Below are 25,338 nucleotides of genomic sequence, written 5' to 3' on the forward strand. Positions count from 1 at the left end.
CCCTCCCGGCCTGGCCCCGCCGGGAGGGCTGCGGCGAGCGCAGGCGCGGCGGCGGCGGCGGCGGCGGCGGCCCGGGCGGGGAGAAGGGCCGCAGGCTCTCGGCGCCCGCCGGCCGCGGGGAGGCGCTCTTGCGCCGGGCGGCGTTGATGATGTTTCGCGCCAGGAGGGCCTGCAGCTGACGGCTGGGAGGCCGCGGTTCGGCCTCGGGTCGCAGCGGGGATACGGAGCGCTCGCTCCACGAGGGAGACATGGGCGGCGGCGGCGGGAGCGGCGGGGGGCTGCTCATGCTGCTCCCCCGGCCCGGCTCCCACGGCCCCGGGCTCACCCAGCCGTCCAGGCTGCTGGGGGGCCGGGAGGCGCCCGGCGTCCAGGGCGGGGAGGTGGGCAGGCTCTCCCGGCGGTCCTGGGGAGAGAGCACAGAGGGCGGGGCAGGCGTTAGTGCTGGGGTCCTCTAGCCCGGGGCTCCGGGAGGGACTGCGTCTGCTTTGTCCACCCGACTCAGGGAAGTATTGCCTGCAGTAAAACGCAGGGTGCCCCAGCTCTCAGCCCCCATCCTCGGATCAGCCCGAGCTGCCTGCTCCTGAGCTTAACAGGGGGGCAGGTGACTAGTTGTTAAGAACGCTCGCTTCGGAGACAGAGCCGTCTGCTTACTGAACGAATTTGGGCAAGTTGTTTCAGCAACGGAAGCAACCGGAAGCCTCTGGGCTTCAGTTTCCTCCTCTGTGAAATGGGGGTATAATAGCAGCACCTACTCTTTGGGGGCTGTTGTGAGGATTAAATGAGATGACTCATGTAGAAGAACATTACTTGGATTGAAAGATTCCCTGGAGGAGAGTGGGTGCTCAGTAGATGTTAGTTACCATAAAGAAATACTGGAAGGATACACATGAAACTAGCCAAAGTGGGTCGCTGTTAGGAAATGGGGCCAACAGGGCAAGGTATGCAGCCACAGGAGTGGGAATGAAGCTTTCATGTATTAGTTTTTATATTAGTTTAGGTTTTTGAAAGATATGGACGTATCATCTATTTTAAAAATTTTAAACGAGGGGTCCCTGGGTGGCTCAGTCGGGTTGGCGTCTGCCTTCGGCTCAGGTCATGATCCTGGGGTCCTGGGATCCAGCCCAGTGTGGGGCTCCCTGCTCAGCAGGGAACCTGCTTCTCTTTCTCCCTCTGCTCCTCCCCCTGCTTGTGCTCCCTCTCTCTCTCTCAATGAATAAAATCTTTAAAAGTAAATAAATAAAAATGTAAAACGATAATATTGATCATTATTACTAAGCACTTAGGGGAAGGCCCTCTTAGCCCCAACCCCCTTGCCGTGTTGCCACGGTCACCTCCTAATTTTTCCTTGCATACCCTGAGTAGAGAGGAAGTTCCCACTGACGGGTGGGCACACAGAAGGAAGTTGGGCCCTTGTGCCTTAGGCAGCACACCCTCCTGACTGGACCTCTTGCCAGCAGGGGGTAGGGAGTGTGGCTTCGGTCAAGCCAAGTTGGTGAACATCGTCGAGGTGATAAAGCACTGCTCTGCTCTACACTACTGTACCTGTTTCCTACCTATTTAGGGATTTTCCAGTCCACAAATTTCCGTGTCATCCTTTATGTCTCATTAGATCCTCACAACACACTGATGAGGTAGCTGGCATTATCACCCATTTTACAAGGATGAACATGAAGTTCAGAGGTGTAAATAACTATCTGGTATGTTCTACCCCACCAGGATGTGTGTGTGTGTGTGTGTGTGTGTGTGTGTGTGTGTGTGTGTGACTACCTCCTGCTCAAGGGCTACACCATGCTAAAGCAGTGTGGAGAACTGGTTTGAAAGTGCAGGGCTTGGGAATCATGGCCAGCCTGTATCTGCTAAACCGCCCAACTCTTCATCCAATCAGATCCCAGCAGTAAACCAGTCCACTCAGCCTTCAATTCAATACAGATTCACCAGCAGTCATTCCTCAGAGTCCAGAACTAGCCAGTCCATTCAGCGTCTTCTACCCAATCAACATCTAGAACCATTCATGAGATCCATTCTTTCATCCAATCAGTAATCAGCCACAGTCAAGCCAGTCTGCCTCTCATCCAATGAGAATCTGATTTCTCCCAATCAAAAGGAAGTAGCAAAGTGTTATGTTTTCTCCCTACAAGGCAGCTAGCTACTAGATGAGCTGACTCAGAATGGGGTCCCTTAAACAGCAGTCCGGATAGGAGATTTTTCATGGGATGGTAATGCTGGAGGGACCCCTAGGGACCTCCTGGGGACATCCAAGACCCCAATCATCCATTTGAAAAGTTAAAGCTCAGCATAGGATCCACCCCTTTCACTCCAGGATCAGAACTGTGTCTGTGTGAGCCAGAGACCCTGGGAGCTACTCTGTGACACATCCCAGGAAGCTTTCAGTCAGCCCAGCTGTGGGAAATGGGGGCAAGAGTTCATGATCCCAGCCCATCAATAAGCATGGGCGCACAAGGACCCGGGCTCTGCAGCCAGGAAAATGGCAGGCTGGGGCAGGAGGCGTTATGATACCTGTCTGAAATCTCTAAGGGTTATCTCTGCCCTTGGTGGCCACGAGGGGAAGGCTAGGGCCAGCCAGTTCCCAAGCCTGGGGTGGAATGTTAGGCAGTGGTAAGCAGTTTCTCATCATTTGGAGGTGGGCCAGAGCGTGACCTCATCGGAACTGCCATGTCTGGGTACTGACTCTGTGTGCAGTGAGGGAGGTGGGGTGCACAGTACAAAAAAGCTGTGAGAAATCAGGACTGTTCACTTTCTGACAAAGCTCTTAATGTCTTATATAAGCCAGAACTCCCTGGCAATGCACATGGGTGAAAATTCAGAAAGCAGCACCCACTTACCCCAGCACCAGCCCCATTGCAGGGCACGTGCGTGGGGTGAAGGCTTGGGCAGAACAGTCAGACAGGAACTGTCAAAGACCAAACGGAGCTAGCTCCCAGATGGCCTTCTGCAACCCTTCCCTTGTAGGGAAGGGAAACTGAGGCCCAGAGGTGAGAAGGGGTTGTCTAAGGTCACACAAGGAGTCAGGTGCAGATCTGGGACTACAACCCACTTGTGACACTTGATGGCAGTTTGTTCCTCTCCACCAGGGGCAGAAACTCTTTTCAGGAGCCCGGAGGTGATGAATATGGGAAATTGCCGGATGAAGATAACAGGGAGAGGGGGAGGGGGGCCTGAGGGAACCAGAAAGTATATGCTCTGGCTGAAGAGGCATTTACATTCCACTTTTAAAGAATTCAAACAAACCTGGACTGTAAGGGGCTGTGGGTTTTCCCCATGCTCTCTAGCCTTTTTGGCCAAACTCTGGAAGAAGGAGAAAACAGAAGAAGGATTTACACAGGATTATGGATGGTTTCCTACGTGCTGGCCCAGGGAAGAGCGAGGGCAGCCCTCACTTCCAGGCCACCACATCCCTGTACCCAAGGCAGATCCAGACGCACAGCGGTCGCAAACAGCACGCAGGGACACGCCACACGTTCACACACAGTAACGGAGTCGTCCTTCCCCACTTCCCAGGCCAGAATCAGCGAGGAAGGGTGGGGAGAGCCTGGACCACCAACCAGGGAGCGAGGAAGAAAGAAAAAAGCAAGACAGATTTGAGGCTGAGTGTATTGAGAACAGGAGAGAAAACAAAGTTGGAGGACGAGTTCGGCCAGCCTGGCCACAGGAGCTGCAGGATGGAGGGTGGGCTCTTCCGTTGCTGGCCCTCAAGGGTCGAAGGGATCAGAGGTCTGGGGTAGGGGCCTCACTCTGTCCTGGGAGGGGCCTGGCATGAAGAAGCTGAGCTCACTTACGACTCCCCCACGCATGCCCCCAAGTTCCGGGCAGAATGAACACACTAGGAAGGCACCCCCCGTTCCCATGGAGACGAGCCCAGAGCTCACGAAAACTGCAGGCTCAGCCCAGCATGGGCACCGCCTCCACCACCCCTCGCCCCGCTGGGGAGCCCAGAAATAGGGCTGGGGAAGAGAAAGTGGGTGGTGCTCGGCCCCCAGCCTTGGGAGGCTTCCATCTGAATTCTGCCTCTTGTGTCTGTATCCTCTCACACTTCCCCCCACCCAAAGCCTGGTTTGGGGGCTGCATCACATCACACATGTCAGAGGTGGTGAGGATCTCACACCACCTGACTCAACACCCTCACTGTACGGGGAAACTGAGAACCAAGGATACACATGGAATTAATCTGTTAGAATCCAGATCTCTTAAATCCCAGGCTCTTCCTCCAAACCTAAAGGTCTCCTCCTCTGTCCCACCAAGCTGCTGTGCTCCTGCCCTGGCTTCCTATGCGTCTACGGTCTCCAGGCCCTCCCGGCCTGCAGCCTCCCAGCCTGGGCTTCTGAGCCCCTGGCCTCCTGCAGCAGCTCGTTCCAGCCACACCCTCCCCGGGATGCCCTCACAGACCTCTCATCTCCAACGGTTCTATGGCAACAGCCTGTTGCCTCCCCCTTTTTCCCCCCGGGGGACTGTCTTATCACTTCCAAGGCCTTTCTCCTGAAGCTCCAGCCCTATCCCCTCAATCCTCATAGACAGTCACAGCTAGAAGGGCACTGACTGTTTAGATAAGAAAACCAAGGCCCAGAAAGGGAAAGTGACTTGGCCAGACTCACCCAGCAAAGGGGAGGCTGGGATGGGGCCAGACCCCCCTCTCCAGCCTCTCTCCCCGTGGCCCCCTCCATTGCACAGAGAGAGCTGCTTTCACCGGGGCAGATCTCGGCTGAGGCTGAAGCCAAGCTAGCCGATGGATACACTGCCGGGGCCTCTCTCACTGCACGCCCGCACCTGCACCTCCTTCTACGGGGCCCCCCTCCTCTCGGGGACTCCCTGGGACCTCGCACGCCCCAGCACATGGAGGGCCAGCCAGGTGGAACCGGGACCGAGGTCTGGTCCCCAAAGTGGAGCCAGGTGTTTGGAGAGGACAGGGAGGCAGGGCAGCAGAGGGGCAGGAAGGAAAGCGTCAGACAGCCGTGGCGGGCTGAGTCCTCATCCAGCGGAAGAACCCGCGAGAGGAGAAAACGTGGCGGCCGAGGCGAAGCTCTCTGAAGCAGCGGAGAGGAAACGGTGTCCAGAAGGCAGAGGTGGAGGAGACAGACCAGTGCAGGTAAGAAGCCAGCGACAGGCGGAAGGATGCCAGGAGCTGGGGCGGCTGAGAAGGCGGACCCTTGGCTGGCTGGCTACACGGAGGCACTGGCCGGCTCTCTTTGTTCCAGAAGCCCATGTTGGGGTCCCCTTCTAGGCCATTCCCCAGCAAGACGCTGGCATCCCTACAGCTCACAAAGGCCCGAGGAAGCCCCCCAGCCTCACTTCGGCCTGCTGAGGGAGTTCTCGCTTCGTGACCCTCCCCCTGGCCCGGTATGGGACGGCAGATCCCTCAGACATGGAGTCTAATGACCCTTGCGGCAGCCACAGCCCAGAGAGCGGAGGTGACTTGGCCAGAGTCACAAAGCTAGCTGGTGGCAGCATCAACCTTTGAGCCTCGAGGCCCCATACTCCTGACCCTCAGCTCGGTGCCATTTCCAGCCACATCTGCTGTCCATCCAGCCCTCAGAGAGGGGGTCCTGCCAGGCAGTGGGATCCCTGCGGGGTCCTTTACTTGAAGCAGAAGGAAGGCTTCCACACCTGAGCCTCGATCCCAGCATTCCGGGTGGAGAAGGAGGGCCTGGGGGCCTGCCTGGCGCGGGGAGACCATGCCCTGGAGGGCGACACGGGGGAGATATCACTGCTGTAGGTCGGGCTCACGGCTGTGGGCTGGAGGCCGTCCTGGCCAGGGGAGCTGTAGAGGCCCGGTGAGGAGCGGGAGGGCCGAGGCAGGGCCGGGGATGCCGGGAGGGCCCCCTTGGGGAGGCTGGGCACCAGGTCCAGGGAGCTCGGCTTGGCAGGAGAGGCGGCTCTCGGTGAGGGCTTGACAGGCTCCTTGATGGGCGAGAGGACGAAGAGCGAGGGCCGCAGCTGGTAGGCCAGCTGCTTGGTGGGCTCGGGGCGCAGGACCCCGTTCTCAGGCAGGTAGCCGTGGTAGAGGGAGGCGGGCGGGGTCCGAGCTGGGCTCCGGGATGCCACTCGGAAGGCACCAGGAGCATTGGTGGAATATTTCCAGGATGAAGGCAGGGACATGGTGGGCGAAGGGCAGCGGGCCAGTTCGGTGTGGCCCGAGGACTCGATGACATACTTCTCCATCCGGGACTGGCGACGGGCGTAGAGCTCAGCCCCCTTCCCGGAGGCCTCGGACAGGTTCTGGTTGGGCTTGGGCTTGGGCTTGGCCTGGATGCGCGGTGACTTGAGGCACGAGGCCCACTCCGGGAGGATCTCCTCAGCCGCCGCAGGGCTGGCCCTGTCCCGGGGTGCTGACTCCTGCTGAAAGTTGGAGGCCTCGGCCCCCAGCGCGAAGGGCTCGTCCTCCACGCCTGCCTCCCCCTGGTCCCTCTGCCTCCGCTTCTCATCGGCCGTCTGTACCAGATCCAGCAGGTCTGGATTTGGGGTCACCTTGGGCTTCTCCACGAAGGTGAACATGGATTTCCGGCTGCCCCTGCGGGCCATCGACTCCTCCAAAATGCCCGTCTTGCTGGCAGGAACTGCCTGGCCCTTCAGAGGAGAAGGCTTGGGGTCAGAGCTGGGGTAAAGGGCAGAGTAGGACGGGGGAGACCTAACCCGGGAAGCCAGGGGGGCCGTGGACAAGGTCTCGGCATAGGTGGGGGGTGGGGTGAAGTTCCCCAAGGGGCGTCTCTCCAAGGCAGGGCTTCGCTGTGCCACAGACCTCCTTTCCACCATGGGGCTATGGGACATCACGTGTCTCTGTGGCCGAGGGCTCCTGTCTGCCATGCTGGAGGGCTGGGGAGCCAGGGCCTTCTCCCCGAGATGTCGTCTCTCTACCATGGGGCTCCGCTCCATCTGGCTGGTGCTCCCTGGCGCCTGGATCCCGAAGGGTCTGGCGGTCCTGTTGACCACTGATGGGGGCTTGGCCAGTGTGAAGTGGACCTCACTGTATAGCTTGGCGGGCGTGGGCGTGGCCGCCCACCCAGACGTCTCTTGTTCTGCTGACACCGCTGGGGCACTGGGCTGTATATCGATGAGCAGGGAGCTGGACATGAAATCTGGGGCTGGGGTCCCGGAGCTGGAGAGGGGAGTCGTTTCTTTGGAGAAGGTGCTGGTGGTGGTAGGTGGAGCTGACACCTTATCAATTAGGAGTGTGCTGGATCTCACCTCCGCAGCCGGCTCCGGGGGCTGCCCGCCGGAACACAGGGTGCCGGGTTTGGGATCTGACACCGTGCCATTGGGAGGGAGCTGTGCCTCCGAGGGCTGCTGGCTGTTTGAAAGCGGCAGGCTCTGTGGAGTGACAGGTGCCGGGGGGTTCTGGTTGTTGTCTGTGGCCGGCAGGCTGTGGGTGCTGTTAGAGGCTGGCACGATGAGGGTGGCACTGAGTGAGGAAACGTTTTTGTTGACATCTGCAGCCGGGCTGTGGACCTCAGCCGTCGGCGGGCTTGCTGGGCTCTGCTGGGCTTCTCGGTTCTGGGACAGGTGCAGTCCGTTGGCCGTCAGCAGGGCTGCGTTCTCCTTCAAATAAACCACCAGGGGTACCTCCTCCTCCTCGCTGGCCACCTTCTCCAGGTGCCGCAGCAAGTTGGCCTTCTCCGAGCATCCCTCCATGCTGTGAGCAGGGACCCCTATGTCAGGGCTCTGGCTGTCGGCGTTCCTCGGAGGGCCTGGTTCAGGGAGTGAGGTGGGACTCAAGCTGAGCCCTGAGGCATAGCCTGTGGGGCTGGCAGGGGGCACTCGGAGGGACTCCTGGCTGGGCTTCTGTCCTCTCCGGCCGTGGTTCTCCAAGGTGAACTCGTTCACCCTCTGCCGCCGCCTGTTGAAGAGCTGGACGCCGCGGGAGCTGGAGCTGGGAGGGGTGGTCAGCTGGGCTGCGATCTGCTGACTCCGGGCCTTCGCCTCTTTCAGATCTCTCTCAGTGAGGCTAGTGCTCGGGCCCAAGGCTGTAGAGAGGGACAGAGGTCCAGTTAGCAAATGGGAATGCTGAGCCACACGGGTACAGAGACAGACAGATGGCCACCGTGTCCCTCCTACTGATGATCTTTTCCTCTGGAATTTGATCTTTACTCACTGTTTCCTGGAATCCCCTCTCCTCATAAAGATCCCTGACCCAACAATCATGGCCCAACTCAAATGCCACCACCTGTGTAAAACCTCCCCTGATTACCCTTTCAGGATAAACTGGCCCCTCATTTGGCTTCCCCCTGAAGGTTGTCAATGCTGCACTTTATCAAACTCAGCTAGCACACCTCATCCTAGCAGTAGAGGCCCACTATACCCTGACTCATCCCCTACCACCCTTCTCCACTCACTAGGCTCTGCCCTGCTGGCCTCCTTTCAATTCCTTGAAAATGCCAAGTTTTTTTCCTGCCCCAGGACCTTTACACTTGCTCTTTTCTCTGGTTGGCATTCCATATTGGTTCCTTCTTGCCATGTGGGACTCTCTGGAGGGATCTTCTTCTGTAATAAGTCCTCCCCCCTCCTATCCCACCATCTCTTTGTTATATTTTCTTCATGGCATTCATCATAATTTGGAATTATCGTTTCCTTGTTTATCATCAATCACCCCACCTAGAATATAAGCTCTAAGGGGGCAATAACCTTGTTTGACCTGGTCATCCTGCTGTTCCTGGCCTCTAGAATAGTGCTTGGCATAAAGTGGGCACCCAGTAGGCATTACTGAAGGCATGAATGAACCCCCAGGACATTTTCTATGTGCCTGTCTTAGGGCCCTTTACACTTTCAAACTCACAGTGTGATCATTTGCTAACACTAACAGTAACACTTCCTCTTTTTAGAATAGGTCATGCATTCACATGGCCTAAAAATTCAAAAATTTAAAAAAGCAAAAAGTATTTACTAAAAAATGTCCCTGCACCCCTGAGCACCCCTACCACAAATCAGTAACAACTGTGACCAGTTTCTTCTCGCAGTTTCTTCTTACTTTTATTTAAATAATCGTTTTTAAATTCTCATATTTTAATATCATGGCAGTAAGGCATTGGGCTAAATTCAGCAGCGACTATCCTAGAACATTGCATTACTTGATATTGTCCTCACAAGGACACTGGGAGACAAACATTGCCCGTCTCTGTTTTACAGAAGTGGAAAATGAGGTCCAGAGGCTTTTAAGTAACTCATCCACAGTCACACAACAAACAGCGGCAAGGCCGGGGTCAAAAACCAGTTCTCTCTGGGTTCACAACCCAAGCTCAAGTTGCCCACTTGTCCCAAAAGGTCCCTTTGGGATGTACAGGAGACAGAATCAGTGGTGGGGGGCGGGTTCAGTCGAGGGCTGTGGAGTCTGGGGCCTGAGGTCGGTGATCAGGCTGGTGTCAGACCCCTGTTATTCTGTAAGTTCACTGTAGGCAACCACTTCTCTCTATATCCCCGGTGCCCAGCTGGTACACCGTTGGTGCTCAATTTATGCTTATTGAACAACGAATGAACGAAAGGACCAGTGGACAGATGGATGAGATAGCCTGTGTCCACGGCTAACAGCTCAGTCAGTGGCTGGGAAAATTCTTCCCTGTCATCCTCCCCCCGCCCCTCTCTACTGTGGGAAGCTAATTAGTTCTTGAGGAATCTGACCCTGCCCTCCCTCCTACCATGCCCTCATTAGCACTGGCCATGACATGCTGAATGGGTCTCCAGGGACAGTCTTTCCAGGCATCCTGCCAGCGAGGCTCAGAATTCATGGACTCCCAGAGCTGGAAGGGCCCTTACAAAGGAGCCATTTGAACACCACCCCCATTGTATAGATGAGGAAACTGAGGCCCAGAGAGTCACACTAGGGTCAGCAGGGAGGCCCACACATAGCAGAAGCTCTCTGGTCCCCACCTCCTCCTCCCATCCTCCCATCAAGATCTGGCTTCGCACCCACATACACCTGTGCCCACCTGTCCAGAAGAGCCTGCCCCGTGCACCCCGACACTTGTTCCCTCCTGGTAGGGCTCCTCTCCTGCCTGGATCCCCCCCTCTGTAAAAGATGAAGGATTTGTGGGTTTGGCCAGGCTGCTGCCCAGGGGTGGGGTCTCAGGTAGGGGTGAACCAGCCACACAGGAGGGACCTGAGAGGTTTGCCGGGCTCATGCAATGCTTGCCTCCTCTGCTCTGCTTAGAAACCAGGACTCCTGGCCCGAATCTGGGCTCTGCTGTTTGCTGCTTGTGTGACCTTGGCAAGTCAGCACACCTCTCGGAGCCAGTTTCCTTAACTGAGGAGAAGTGATAAACGCACTGCCGTTAGGGTTGAGAGGCTCCAATGAGGTCATGCATTGTCATGAGGCCCAGGGGACAGCGCAGAGGGCTCATGCTCCCCGGGGAGGAGCTGCTCAGTGGTGACCCTACTCTCGTCCCCGGAAGGGGTCAGAGCCTCTTCTGGCAAGGGAGATTCACTCCCAAGATCAGGATCCTGAGGGGGAATGTGACTCTCTTAAGGTCACACCTGCAGGGGATTCCAGCGTCGCGGAGAGGCAGGGATTACTGCCCCCAACCACACAGCCTCAGAGTCTCGGGAATGGCTGCCCACTGGGTCCGACTGCCCCCATAATTCCCGTGTCCCTAAGACCACGCCCCTGAGTTACAAGCCTCTGTTTACACACCCCACTGACAGGGAGCTCACGGCCCTAAAGAGCTGCCTTTCACTAATGAACGCTCCTTTGCTATAAAGTTACTCCTTACATTAACTCCCAACCTCTACTGCCACGTATATTGACACGTAGATAAAAAGCTTTTTCTTTCCAACCTGAGAGCCCTGCAGAGATTCACAGACACAAATCACATCCCCCTGGGGCGTGGTCAGGATACACGTCCGTCGTCCCACCAGGGTTTCTTATGACACAATTGCTAACATTGATTAAACATATTGTCTTCTTTAATTCCCACAACGACGCTACGGAGCATGAACTATTATCCACTTTGTAGTGATGAGAAAACCAAGGCTCGGAGAGGTACAGTGAGTTGCCCAAGGTCACAGAGCCAGAAAGTAGTGGGGCTGGCTCCCCGCTGGCTCTGCACGACTCCGGAGAGCAACAGGCTTTCTGGGAAACACATTCCCACAGTGTAAGGCTCTCAGAAGGTCCCTCAAGGGTTGAATAATCCAGACCTCCCAATGTCCCTGCACTTGCCTGTTTTTCTCCTTGCTTCTCTGCTTCCATCCTATCCCCAGACTGGTTCTAAAGGCCATGGGTTTTGAAAATGCTCAAAATGTCAGAGCATGAAGGGCTCTCGGGGGCTAAATGGGCCTGGGAGGCTGCGAGAGGGAAAGAGTGGCAGAGTAGGCCTCTGGACCAGGACTCTGTCTGCTGACCCCCAGCTGGGCTTGGACCCCCCCCAACCCCCCACTGCTGTTCTGAGACAAGAAGAGGGCAGGGGAAAGGGCCAAGGGGTGAGAGAGCCCTGCCTCCGAGGGAGCTCCTGGGCCCCCACCCCCAGCCCGCAGTGACTCCACGGAAAAGGAATCCGGCAGGAGGCTTGGGCAAGACCCTGCCAGCAATCCAGCCGATTTCTGCCACCCTGCACAAACAAAGCTGAGAGAAGGGGGGCTGGGCCAGCCACAGGCAACCCACAGTCCCACACTTCAGGGCACCAGGGGAGGTGGTTCTGTGCAACATCCCCCAGACTCAGGAATTGGTGCCCCTGGCCATGCCCCAGCCAGCCAGGACCAAGATGGTGCTCCCTGATGCCGGAGAAGCAGGAGGTGGCCGAGGGCCAGGGGGGACAGGTACCTCGACCGAGTCCCCCCTCTGCACGGCTGGGGCCTGTGCCTGTGTAAGCCATAATGCCCCCTCTTTTCAGGGCGGGGTGCTGGCCCTTGAAAGATCTGCTCTGGACAATGGATCAGGAGCTCCGAAGACAGGCGTTCAAGAGAGGAAGAGGTGAGGGCAGACACAAGAAAGAGCTGCCCGGGCTCAGGAGACCTGGGTCCAACAGGGGTAACTCCCTAAGCAGGCAGGGAGACAAGAAGCCCCAAGTTCAGCTGGCAGAGTGAGGACTACGTTGGATGCTGCAATCGTGCAGGGGCCGCGCTGTGCACTTTACACGCATCAGCCCCCTCAGTTCTTCCCCCAAACTCTGAGAGGTCAGCACTATTCTCCCCAGTTTGCACATTAAAGGGGAGCTCAGAGAGACCTGTCCAAGGCCATACAACTTGCAAGTAGCAGAGCTGGGATGCAAAACTCTAAGTCTGGCTGCTGAGTCTCATTTCCTAACCATTTTGCCTTCTAGACCCAGACTTTGGAGGGACGGACACCAATAGAAACTCCAGAGCTCTTGGACGAGGCTCTGTAGAACAGCCTGTTTCTTTGTCTCATGGTCCATGTCCCCAGCAGTGCCCTCTCCCCTCTCAGCTGCCTAGAACAACCCATGCATTCTTTCCCTTCTTCCTCTCAGGAGAAGAACTGATAGAACTCATTCTTACTATGGTAGAAATGACTGCTAGGAGATGAAAGCCCAGTGGAGTGGAAGAAGCATGGTATCAGGAGTCAGGATACCTGAGTTCCAGTTGTGCTTAGGCAAGGATAAGCCTTTTCTCCCACCCGATCACCCCTGTAGGCAGTTGCCTGGTCTGCTGACCATCAGGCCTGTCTGGACGGAGGAACTGAAGGAAGGAGGTGGGGCAGGGGAAGGGAGGCCAGAGCAGGTCAGGACAGGGAGAGAATTCAAGGAAATGCTTCTTCACACGGCTGCCGTCAATGGGAGTGCCCAGGCCCCATGTAGGGTGGAGTGGGACAGGGAGCCAGAGGTGGGACTAGAGACTGGCTGGAGGCAGCCCATTGTGGCCGCCTGGGAGTCTTGGCAATGGGACAGGTAAACAGGCTGGGTAAACTGCCCCCCTGCCGGGGCCAGGAAGGAACCAATGGCTGGCCGCTGCATAACCTCTGGCTCGGCTGGGGGCAGGAAGATGAACTGGGCCTGAGTAATGGCCTGGCCGCCTTGCCATCCCCTGCCCCATATCCTCCCGGCTGCAAGGAGGAAATGACACAGCCTCCATTCCCTAGGGAGTTCTCCATCCACACCAAAGTCCCAGGGAGCGCAACCTGACTGAATCTCAGCAGGCTGCCAGCCCTCCTCTCAGGAGAATACTTCATACTAAGGTGAGGAGGACTGCCAGGACATGGGCGATGCATAAGGACAGAAATGGGGAGCCCCAGACCTAGCTCCAGCCTTGCCACTAACAGGCTGGCAGAAGTCATCACATGCTTCTTCTCTTGATGCCAGAGGGGAACTGAGACCAGAGAGGGAGGCCATATGCCCTAAGTCACACACCCCAAACCACAAAGGCACTGCCGCGCTCTCCTCTTACTCACTGCAGCTGGGTCCTCTCTGCAGCCCAGCTTCCCCCTGGATGCTGAGCCGGCCTCGGTTTCAAAGCCTCTGGGAAAGGCAGCCAATTGCCCCGCTGACAAAGAGAGGAAAATCCCACTTCGAAGGCAACGGAGGAGCTGGATGAGACTTCTCTCCTCCACAGATGACTCAGCCCAGCTCTTTATCAGGAAAACCGATTTTGCAACAGCTTTTTTAAATGGCCTCTCCGCCCCCAGTCTCTCCTCCGCCAATCTACCCGCCCCATGCTGCCAGATTCATCTTCCTCTGCCTGGCTTCGCTCACTTCTCTCTCCTGCCTCCCCAGGATGTGGAAGATCCAACAGCTAGTCCTCATCCTGGCATTCAGGGCCCCTGACACCACAGCCTGCCTGAGAGCTTGCTAACCTGCTCTCTGTGCCCTCACCAGCGGCCAGAGAAAACCCAATGGTTCGTGCTTCCCACACGCCCCCTGTGAGTTCCCGCCTCCCCTGTGTGGTCTGCCCCTGACCCCTCTATGTGGAACCCGGCTCCCATCCTTTCTACATACCCCAGCCTGCCCACCTAACCTGAATGCCACTATTCCCTCCGAAAAGCCTCACCAGCATTTTATCTGCACCACTTCGTAATACCCTCATCACTTTGCATATTATTCATATGAGTGAGAATTACCCTTCAGGGCATGCTCACCACATGCCAGGTCCTTGCTTCACTTATAACAACCCTTGTGGTTAGCAGTACCCTCATATCCATGTTAGAGGAGACACGGGCTCAGAGGGGTGAAGTGACTTGCTCAAGGCCGCACAGCTAGACGGAGGCAGAGCTGGAATTCAAACAGGGTGGCCCAGTGCCCGGTCCAGGGCCCATCCTATGGGCCACACTGCCTCCTCCCAAGGTCTTGTTCCGCAGCAATCACGGTCTAGGTCTTATTTCCCCCCCCCCCCCCTGGCAGGAGCCCCCCCCCCCCCCCCGCACCAGGGCAGGGGCCCCAAAGGCTTCCTTTCTGTATTCTCCCCTATCCCCAACACCTTCCATGCATGCTTGCAGAATAACAATGAATTCAATGAGGATGACAATAGCCAACATGTGAGGAGCACCAGCTGCTGCTAAGCAAAGGGGTGAGCATGTATTTTCTCATTGAAACCTCACAGTAACTCATAAGGGAGGCTCCCTGGCCTGTGTTGAGGGAAAAGAGACCCACAGAATTAGAGAGCTCACCCCAGGTCTCACAGCCAGCAGGGGGCAGGCAGAGCAGAGTTGGAGCTGGGAGTCTGATTCCAAGCCTGGGCCCCCTCCTTCTGAAGAGCTCATTTTCCCCAACCACTGTTCCAGGCCCAGCCCAACTACCATTTCTTCCAGGAAGCCCTCATCAATCCACCCAGACTCCTAAGATCAATGCTCCACCCCTGCTCAAGCTGGCCCCGGGGCCTCAGAGCAGAAGGGGGTCAGAGGAAACAATGGGTTGAGAAAGTTTAGGAGCCAAGGCCTGAGGGGAAGCAGGCCTGGCCCAACTCCTGGTCTCTCTGCTGGAAGTGGGTTAGGATCAGGCAGGTGGGTGGGTTGGGGGGAACCTAAGAAGAGGGCTCTCAAGTCGGCGTGGGCCTTAGCTGGCAGCATCTCTTTAGGCCACAAGCCCTGCTCATCACTAGGCCTCTGCTCTAGGGTCCTTCTCTGCCAAGGACCAGGAGCCACCACCTCTCTCCTGCCTGCTCTGCTGGCCTAAACACTAATCTACAATTAGATTTTCAGGGACTTGAACATGGTGACCCAGAGAGAGGCAGGCTCAGCCCCAGGTGCACAGCAAACTGGAAAGGACTGGTTCACAGAGAACCACACTCAGACTTGGGCCTCCACTTCCCAGTCCAGCCCTGGTAAGCCAGGCCTGCCAGCCAAGTCCTCTCCTGTTGCACCAGCCTCCATCACCCCAGCCCTGGGAGCCTCGGGAGTACAGAAAGGACTGCCACACCCTGCCCTTCCAGACAGAATGTTTCATCCAGGAGACAAAAGGTGGGGAGCCAGTGTGGGGAGAGATGGCTTCCCCTAAACTGCCGCTGCCGGGGGTGTAGGTGGGCCTAGTCCGTCTCTGGGGCTCGGGCTCCAGCACCCAGCCCAGGGCCTGGCACACTGGGCCCTCCACAAAGATGCAGCCCTTTCTCTTGGCCAGGTCTCCATGCTCTCTAAATGCCCCCACACTCAGCAGAGGCCGGCACTCGCTCAGTAAGTGGGGAGGAAATTAATGACTGAAGGATGAGCCCTCCCACAATCCAAATCCACCTTCACACTTTGCCCCACCATTCGTCCTGGGAGACAACTTCTAGGTACCTCTAGATCTCAGATTCATCTAGATTCTAGATCAGAGATCTAGAGGATACTTCCTAGAAGAAGTGGGGAGAAGGAAGAAGGGAGGGAGCAACATGGGTCTGTGGGTGAAGAGGGAGATGAAACCTCAAATCACAGTGTTAGACCTAAGAGGCAGAATATTCCATTAAGCACCGAGAGAATAAAGGGCCTAAAAGAGAGATTAATTAGGATAAAGGAATCCCGGAAGGCTCCCTGGAGGGGGTGGCATATGCGCTAGGTCTTGAAAGATGGAGCTGTGGAGGCATTCCAAGCAACAGGGCCAGCCCAGCAGAGGCCGGAAGGCTCAAGGCAATCCCCACCCCATTCCCCTCCATCGCCCCTACCCCAAATCAAGACCAGCTGGAGAGGAAGGCACCTCTGAGAAGAACACAGCCCTTGGGCTGGCCCCGAGTCTGAGGGTGAGTGGGGTGTTCCAGGGAGGGTGCCACCGGAGCTGTGTACATTACGTGGCACATGCCCGGGAACCAGTGGCACCGTGGTACCAGCCGGGGGCCTCCGGGTGGGTTACATAACCGCCCCACCGTCCCCGACTGGGCCGCGCACTCGGCCCGGACCCTCCTCCGCCTCCGCTCGGCCTCCTCAGCCATCTGTCTGGGCCGCTTCCCTCTTACAGAAGAGGCCGCTGCAGCGAAAGTGAAGGCCAGCGCCCTGTGGTAAATTCCCCACATTCCTTCCTCACAGAAAAATAAATAGCCCCGGAGAAAGAACGCAGGAGGAATGATAATGACGGCCGGCAGAGTCCTGGCGGGCCCGGGGTAAACAGCGCAGGCAGCCTGAGCGCCCGCAGAGTCCCTGGCCCTGGGGGACCACTGCCTGTCCCTGGAGGCTGCCTGACCCTGGAGGCTGCCTGTCCCTGGAGGCTGCCTGTCCCCGAGGTTGCCTGACCCTGGAGGCTGCCTGTCCCTGGAGGTTGCTGGTCCCCTGGAGGCTGGCTCACCCTGGAGGCTGCCGGTCCCCTGGAGGCTGCTGGTCCTCAGGAGGCTGCCTGTCCCCAGGAGGCTGCCTGTCCCTGGCGGCTCCCTGGGCCATGCCAACTCTCTCAGGTCTCAGGCTTGCTCATATCTGCCCAAGAAGGCTCTGGGAATCCCTTGATCGGGGGGATGACTTCGGAGGGCAAACGTGTCAAGGGCGGGACACACTTCACTTCTATCACTCAAGCTGCTGTTTACTGGGAACTTCTTAAATTCCAGGCATTCGGTTTAAGTATTATCATTATGTTATTATGTTGTTTCATTTTCTCTTTGCAAGCTGTGGCCTGGGGGTGCCGTTATACCCACTTGACAGATGAGAAAACAGGCTCAGGAAGGTTTTTGGGTTTTGCCAAGGTTATTTGGCCAGTTAGTGGTATGCGGTCTCCGCTCCTGCCTCTCACCCGCACGTCCGTTCAGCCCACCTGCCCTTCCCAGAAAGCCTTCCTCGACCAAGTCCAGCCCAAGGCGCCGCCTGTTCTCCTTCCATGCCCTGTTCAACCAGGCGTCCTGTACCACTTGCGGGCTACCTTTAGTAAATCACCTCACCTCTCCGGGTCTCGCCTTCCTTATCAGCGAAACAGGGAGGATAATACCTGCTTTGCAGAGTCACCGCTGCGTAAATGAGATGCGGAAATGGTTCCTACAGTATAAATACTATGCACGCCTGAGGGGGACTTAACTCAGCCGTTTGCACAAACCCACCTCTGCATAACTCTGCGGGGCTCAGGCTCTGTCTGTCTCTCTTCCTCCTTTCTCTGGCCCTCTCTGGGTCTGGTCTCGCTCTTGTGCTCAGTCAGGCACAGCCCAACTTCCCCTCACTCAGACCCCCCCTCCCCCAGCATCCTCTCTGCAAGGGCACCCCAGCGTCAATCTCTAGCCAACGTGCTGCAGCAGAGAGAACCAGGTTTGAACCCCAGGTCTGCCCCTTGCTAGATGTGAGTACCCAGGCCCCTCTGGTCCAAGAGTGCTAGGAGGCAAGGTGCCGCCAAGGCTGGCTCCCACCTCTCGGCGCACCGCCCTACAGGGTACCGCGGCCTGGGGCATTCTGGAGGCTGCCCACCCTGCCATGCCCCCAGGGACCAGGCCTATCTGGCTCCCCTCCAGCAGGACCACCCAGCCCCGCCTGCCCCTTGTCCCTCACACTGCAAAAGAACAGAAGACTAGAGGCCAGGAGATTTGGCCCCAGTATTTGTCCTGTCACAGTTTGGGTGAGACATTGGACTAGTTCCTGACCCTGTTTGGGCTTATTTGTCCATGTGTTGAAAGAAGGGATTGGACTGGAACAGTGATTCCTAGAGTATGGTGCCCCCACACCTCTAGTGGAAGCCAAAGGGTTTAAGTGGAACCCTGAGACCTGAAATTGTAATAGGTAAGTTTCACATGTGTAGTGGCAAAGGAGTATAATGAACACATCAAACCTGTGAAGGGCATATTACTGCTTAGGGAAAAGTAGATATTTCAGTAATGAAAGTTAAACACTTTAAAGGAAATAAGGAAATATAGGTGGTGCATGGACTCATTCATTCACCCGATATTTACTGCACCCCAACTAAGGACCAGGCACCATTCACAGCCATGAAGAGTAACAAAGATCCCTGCTTGCATTGGAGTAGGGGAGCAAGATAATAAATATATGAGTAATGACACCAGTAAGTCAGAAGACAAATGTTAAAGAAAGAGATAAAGCAGGGACAAGACTTATACTGACTGCATGGGGTGGGGGTGGGGGGTCTGCAAAGTAAATACGGTAATCAAAGTCCCGAAGAAGTCACGCCTGAGTAAAGAAGCGAAGCAGGTGAGGGAGTGAGGCCTGTGCATGTCCAGGAAAAGAGAAACCAGGCAGAGGGAAGAGCTGGTGTTAAGGTCCTGAGGCAGGCTCGCACCTGGCCCGTCTGAGGATGGTGCACGTAAGGTGGAGGTGGGGCACGGATGAAGAAACCGAGTTCTCTAACGGCCCTTCTCCTGCTGCCCTTCTGGATCTTAGGGATCCCCCTGCATCACAGCCATTTGCGCGCGCGCACACCCACACGTGCACACGCGCACACACCCTGCAACACGCACACATTCTCAGTAGCTTCTCAGTGCTGCCCAGAGCCTCGCCTGCAGCAGCACCTCCTCCTCTGCGCGCACACCAACACACGAAGGTGTTGCTTGCTTCACACCTGCAGTACACGGAGGCTGGCCTGCACACCCACAGAGGGGCAGAGCCTACATGCGAATGTGTATGCCCTGAGCACGTGCACGTACGCAAGCGAGACGCACAGGTCCTCGGGGGGGCGACCGGCCCAGGCGCGCATGCAGCCGGCATACACCCTGTGGCAGGTGCATTTCTCGCCCGCAGGCCTGCCCTGTCTGCAGGGAACTAAGCGACCACACAGCCCTTGCCTGGAGGGCACATGCTACTGTAGAATGTTAAGTGTGCTGCGGGCGTGACTCCAAATTCGCCTCTCCAGCCTCTCTGCCCCTCGGCCATGGTTTCCTCTTTCCAGGGATAAGTAAAAATCTACCGCCTGATACTCAAACGTGCCAGTGCGTCTTGTCCTTGTGGAGAATGTCCCCTTTTCTACCCATACTGTGATTAAATGGCAAAGCCGTGTAAAATGCCTTGCGCAGCACTGTAAATGTTAACCAGCTGCCACCAACATCACTGCTTGTCATAATCCTCGCCCCCGGCTTCATCCCTTCAGGTTGCTGCGGGGAGAGGGGGTGTGGAGCACCTGAGGAGTAGGAGCAAAGGGCCAGACAGGGAGCAGGAGGTCTGGCTTTTAGTTTCAGTCTGGTCCCCAACTCATCGTGAGGCCTCGAGCAAGTCCCATCCCCTCTCTGGCCCAGAGCAGAAACCTGCAGGTGCTCTAGGATCCCTCAGGAAGTGTGTCCCAAATGCACATTCCTGGGCTCCACCCCAGCCCCGGACCACGATTACCCACCTTAACAGTCCCCCCCGAGGGGTTCTGGAGCACTGCCAAGCTGGGGACCCACTGGGCTTTAGAGCGCATGCTTTTATTAATGTGTTTAGAAGTGAATTAATGTATGGGGAAATGCTGGAACATAGTGTGGTACATAGTAAGACCCCATAATGTTAACAAAAAATACACTTAAGAAAATATATTTATTTACGTAGTATGCCCTCCCTTGGTATGCATACTTTTATAGTCTTACCAGCACCTTCGCATCCATCAGAGAGAGAAGCAGGGCAGGGGTTGCTACACTAGATTACTGACTAAACGACCGAAGCAGAGAGAGACCAAGGAGCCTGGCCAGGATCTCCCAGGATGCAGCCAGAGACCTCGGCTCAGCTTCATGGGAGGTGCCACCCCGGGGCCTTGTCACCTCACCCCCAATGGCTCTGACTTCTGGCCCACAGAGTACCTGTCCTTCCCCTGTAGGCTTACAGAAAACTCTGGACACACATGACTTCTCCAGTAACTCAGGGTTCACTGAGAACAGGACAAGCGCAAACAGTTAAGTTCCTGCTAGCCATAATATCCCTCTCACTGGGCAGTGCAGGGGCTCCCCAAATTCCTAACATTTCATGCTACCATTTGATCCAAAGTGATCCTTTGTTCCAGTCAACCTGGATTCAAACGCCAGCTGAGCAGATCACTACCTTGAGCGCGTCTTATAAACGCTATGCCCAGCTCCCCGCTTTGTAAAGGGTGATCCCTACTCTGCAGGGTGACTGTGAGGACTAGGTCTCAGATGCGCAAAGCACCCAGCATCAGGCCTGGCATGGATGCTCCTGTGAGGACACAGCACCATGAACTCACAGGCTCAAGTGGGAGATTCTGGAAGGCAGGGATTCTGTCTCATTCACCTGTGTACCCACACCTACCGCGTGTAATATGTGCTCAATAAATACGTGCTGAATGAACGCAGAAATGAAATGATATCTCCAAAGCAACTATGTCCTAGTCCTAGCGTACCATTCTATTTCATGACCCATTTCCCAGCTTGGAGGCTGGAGGCTCTGAGCAGGAATGGTCAGGGCCAGAAGGGATGGGTTATGGGGAATGGGAAGTGCCCCCCCCCATCTGCCAAGGCAGTGACAATGACGGCCATCCAGGGAAGGTGGTGCTCTTGGAGCTTTGAGTGTAATCCTGTTGACTCAGAGCCATAAATAATGCACCAGCATGTTCTCTCCTCACTCTTCTGTCGCGCTGAGAATAGCCCTGGCTACCCTTGCAGGAATTCCACAGGGAAGAGAACAGGACACCAAGATGGGAACAAGCAGGGAACGAGGTTGCTAGGCTGCGGACGGTCAAGTGCCTTCCCTCCAAGCCCATCTTTCCAAACCCGTGAGACAAAGGACCCTGGATGTCAGAGCTGAAAATGCTTTTCGAGGCACCTGCCAGGAGCTCTCCAGGGAAAAGGAAGAAGGCTGAGAAGATGCGGCACCACCCCCACCCTCTTCCTGTTATCTTTTCCTCCTCCCTTCCGATGCCCATCCTAATACGCCCAGGCCTCAACCACCCCTCCACACTCCTCCCTCTCCCTATTCATGCGATGAATAAATATAGAGTGGGTGGTTCCCCTCTTATGCGTTTCGTATGTAAAACTTCAGAGAGAGAGGAAGATTCTATAGCTTTTAATTTAAAAAAATGTTTAAGTTTGAAAGTGGCTGACCTAGAACAGGGCCTCTCCAACTCTAAGGTACACGTAATGTAATTGTTCGGGGATGTTGTTAAAATGCAGATTCAGATGCAGGAGGCTGAGGGTGAGGCCTGAGAGTCTGCCTTTCTAAGAAGCTTCCAGGGGATACTGATAGTGTATCCATGGGCCAGACACTGAGCACAGAAAACTAGAGTGTTTCCCTACAAGACAGATGGAGAGGCTGAGGCCCAGAGAGGAGAAGGGATGTGCCCAAGAGCACACAGCGGACCTGGGCTCAGAATACAGGCCCCCCCGACTCCTCCTAGGGTTTGGCCCTAAGGGGCTTTGGAGTTGAATGGTGCTGCTTGGTGTGGGGAGGGGACAGGTGACAGTGACAGGCAGTGGTAGGCAGTCCTGGGGCAGGCCTTCATTCAGCCACAGGCCAAACCTCCTTGGGTCCACAGGCTCTCACAGGAATAAAAGGAAGTAAGGACTATCCTGAACAGAGGCACTCAACCGAGTGAGTAGCTAAGAACATGCCCTCACCAGCCTGCATTTGAGGCCTGATGGACCACCAGAACCTCCTGGAAGGTGGGGTGCATCAAGTGGCCATTAAGCTGCAAACAAAGATCCGGACGTTGGGTAAGGAGGCTGGGGGAGTGCGGAAGGACCCCGTGGCAGCTCTATCAGGGTGCAGATCCAAGGGAAAGAAGAGAGGAAGGCAAGACCGCCTCCCAGACCAGCCCTGGGAGCCACTCCTCCTTCCCAGGATGGATCTCAAACCCCTTCGCAAGCTCCAGGCCTTGCATGACCAGCCCCACTGCCCATGATTCCCCGCTGCAACCCCCCCTCCCCCACAACGGTGCCTCACCGCCCTACCCTCCAGCCTTGCTGGCCCTCCTTCAAGCACTCAGACAGGGCCCAAGAACCTCCTAACCCCAGGGCCTTGGCATCGGCTGCTGCTTAGAAAGCCTAGAATGCTTTCTTCCTTACCCCCTGGGTTGTCCCTTTCTGACCACACTTCTCACCCTTCAGGTCTGTTTCTGGGTCTCAGGGAGGGCTGCCTGCCCTCGGAGGTCACATTCCTCTGCCTCTCCTCTAAACTCTCATTAGATCTGTAATTCCATCATATTTTTCTAAGCGTCAGTCTGCCCTGACTGACGACAGTAAGCAGCCCTGAAGGGCAGGGACCTTGGCTGTCATTCCTCTGTTCTGTCCCTGCCTCTGTGCGTAGGCCATGGCTGGGGCTCAGTAAACCTTTGTCGACTGAATGAAGGAATAAATGGATAAAAACACGGCTCACATCAGTACTGCAAAGCCTCCTACTTCCGTGGTTTCTGGCCCTGCTCACCCTGAAGAAGTTGTACGGGACCGGGGTTTGCAAGATTCTCTGGGTCCAGTCCTCTGCTCCGCTACCCTCCAGCTGAGTGGGCTTCGCAGGGCACATCGCGCTCTGAGGTGGGTCTCCAGTGCGGGCCGCTAGGTTAAAAGGAGCCATGGAATCTGGCAAAGACTTTGGAAGCGGTCAAGAGCTTTCAGCGGTAGCATTACTCTGGTGTGTTTGAGGCCCAGAGAGGGAAAGAGCCTCACTCAAGATCACACAGCCAGCGTGTGCTGACACCAGCTCCCACGGGCACAGCTTAAAGCCTACGGCTGAGCTTCGGGCCCACCCAGGCTCAGTGAGAGCGCCATCTGCCTGGCGGATGGGCAGGGGTGGAGGAGGGAGAGCATTCAGCCTCAGGCCCAGTGCCAGGGTGGGTGGGCGGAGCCCCCAGCGGGAGCCCTGAGTGGGGCCGGGCAGCCGGGCCTGGGGGAGCCAACTGGAGCCCGCTGGGTGGTGGCATACTTGTTCCCCATGCGCGTGACAGTCTATTTTTTATCAGAGCCCTCCCCCCAACTCCATGTACCCTCCCAAAGGGCCCCGTATCAGGAATCATGTCCTGGCTGAGACCAGGGCCACCTTGGGGATCAGGGGGAGTGTCCCCAAGTCCCATTGCCTCATGGAGCCCACAAGTACTAAGCATCCCAGAAGGCAGGGCAGGAGGGCTGGGGAGAAAGAGCACCTCCTACCTGTGTGACCTTGGGCTGGTCCCTGGACCCTCTGACTTCAGTTTCCCCCATCTGTACAGTAAGGGGAGGCATGCCAGACTCCATAGGAGTTCATTACAACTCAAGCTCTTGGGATCCGCTCAAGCTCTATGACACTAATGATACCACTCGCCAGGCCCTGGCAGAGCCTCCGTGCCCACAGCCCTCCCAGGGTACGCTTGATCCTCCCTGACCTACTCCCAGGGGAGGAGGGGGGTAGGGAGAAAAAAGGCTGAGCTGGCTCAGGGGCCAACCTCAGAACCCCAGACTCCAGACCTCAGGTTCCTCTTTCCAAGACCTGAGGGATAGAGGTGAAGAAGATCAAAGAGGAATGCTGTGTGTTCTTAAGCAGGTGGCCTGGCCTCTCTGAGCTTCTGGCACACCATCTAAAGTAGAAGAGATTATGCAGAAGTTAAGCTCACAGGCTCTGGAGCCAAACTGCCTGGGTTTGAATCTAGCCACTTACCAGCTGTGTGACCTTGGGAAGCTCACTTAACCTCTCTGTGCCGGAGTTTCCCATCTGTAAAATGTTGATAATAACAGCACTTACTTCATGGAGTTGTTGACATGTAAAGAACTTAGGATACCCTTGGCACATAGTAAGTAACCATAAATATTAACTTTTTTTCAAGAACTTTGGTTTTTATCTCTTGAACACTCTTAGTCTCCAAGAGATTTTATTCCAGAAGATTAGATGTGTGAGTCTCAGGTCAGCCTACTCTCTTGTCTGTGGGGCTCATCTAGCCTGCCCTTTCCTAGCTGGTCCCAAGTTTTTGGTGTCCGCTGAGATCTTTCACTCCCATGATCCTCTCACATCCTTCCTACCCCATTTCATCGCAGCTCAGAACCGAAGCCTGAGCCCCAGAGGAAACAAATGATTTGTCCCAGGCCACCAGCCAGTTAGCTAAGACTAGAGGTTCAAGTATTTGTTCCTGAAGTGCAGTCCAGGCCCTTTCCCACTGCGCTGTGCCCATCCTCCCGCCATCAAAACCTGTTCCTGGCCAAACATCAAAAAGCTCAAGATCTGAGTCTTGAGCTAGGGTCCATCTCCTCAAAGCCTTGCTATTTTAACAGATCAAAACACGACAATACTATTTAAGAAGTAAGAGTTATCTTTTTTAGCATTTATCATCATTTAACTTCAAAACAACAGTAAAGATAGGGTTTATTATTATTTCTATTTATAGATGAGTAAACGCAAGCCCAGAGAGGTTATATAATATGCTTCAGATCTCCCAGCTAGCCAGAAGGACCCAGGGGCCCAGCCACAGAATCTGGGGGTTAGCCACGCAGGAAGCTGGTCACACAGGAGTAGACTGAACTTTGCTTCACCTGCAGTGGGCCTGGGAGGCTGAGCAGGGGAGTAGAGGGTTGCCACAGTCCTATACTATCCTGCCTCACCAAGTGGAAAAGATGAAGCTAGGATGGTGGAATTTCAGGCAGTGGCCAGTTGGTAAAGATTTCATTCTGGAGAGAGAGGGCTTTTGTAAGCCTCTGGAATTACAGGGCCTGGAGGCTGTCCCCACACTGATTCCTCCTCTGGCCACACTAGGTAGAGACTGAGCCCCCGTGTCCAGGGACAGTTCACAAAGGACTATGAGCTCACACACATACACGCAGGCCTAACTCAGCAGAGTCCAGCCACTCCTCTGACCAGATCACAGGCCTGGGGCTCCTTTGGGTCTGCAGCCTGAAGCCATGGGGGATGAAGGCATTTTCATAATCTATAGCCAATGGCCGCCCCCAACCGTACCCCCACCCCAGCTCCTAGTTTAAACCATTTATTGTCCTCTGAAATACCCTTCCTCCCAACCAAATCCCTCCCATTCTTCTAGACCCAGGTCCTGGACACGCCTCCTCCATGAAGCCAGACATGACCACTCTTCCAAATAATATTCAGGTCTCCACTCCAATGGAGTAAGAGAGGCCTTCCTTAACCACCAACACAAAGTATCCCCTCCAAATTGTTCTCCATCTTAGCAGCATGGCATATATATA

At 55.9% G+C, this 25,338-nt stretch overlaps 1 protein-coding gene across 2 annotated transcripts in view; it reads right to left on the reverse strand.

Annotated features, from left to right (window-relative positions):
* SYNPO (synaptopodin) overlaps window positions 1-25,338 on the reverse strand; it is a 34,955-nt gene that overhangs the window by 776 nt on the left and 8,841 nt on the right. The window contains exons 2-3 of one of the 2 annotated variants that reach the window (XM_044916899.1): window positions 5,620-7,973; window positions 7-403 (exon numbers count right to left, since the gene is read on the reverse strand). In XM_044916899.1, coding sequence (XP_044772834.1) covers window positions 7-403; window positions 5,620-7,641 — 2,419 coding nt within the window. In that variant the 5' untranslated portion in view covers window positions 7,642-7,973. Of the gene's footprint in view, window positions 1-6; window positions 404-5,589; window positions 7,974-25,338 lie in introns of those variants that run through there. The other variant, XM_021697103.1, reaches the window with a different exon arrangement.

Source organism: Neomonachus schauinslandi, chromosome 7, assembly GCF_002201575.2.
Source record: "Neomonachus schauinslandi chromosome 7, ASM220157v2, whole genome shotgun sequence".
NCBI classification, from domain to species: Eukaryota; Metazoa; Chordata; class Mammalia; order Carnivora; family Phocidae; genus Neomonachus; species Neomonachus schauinslandi.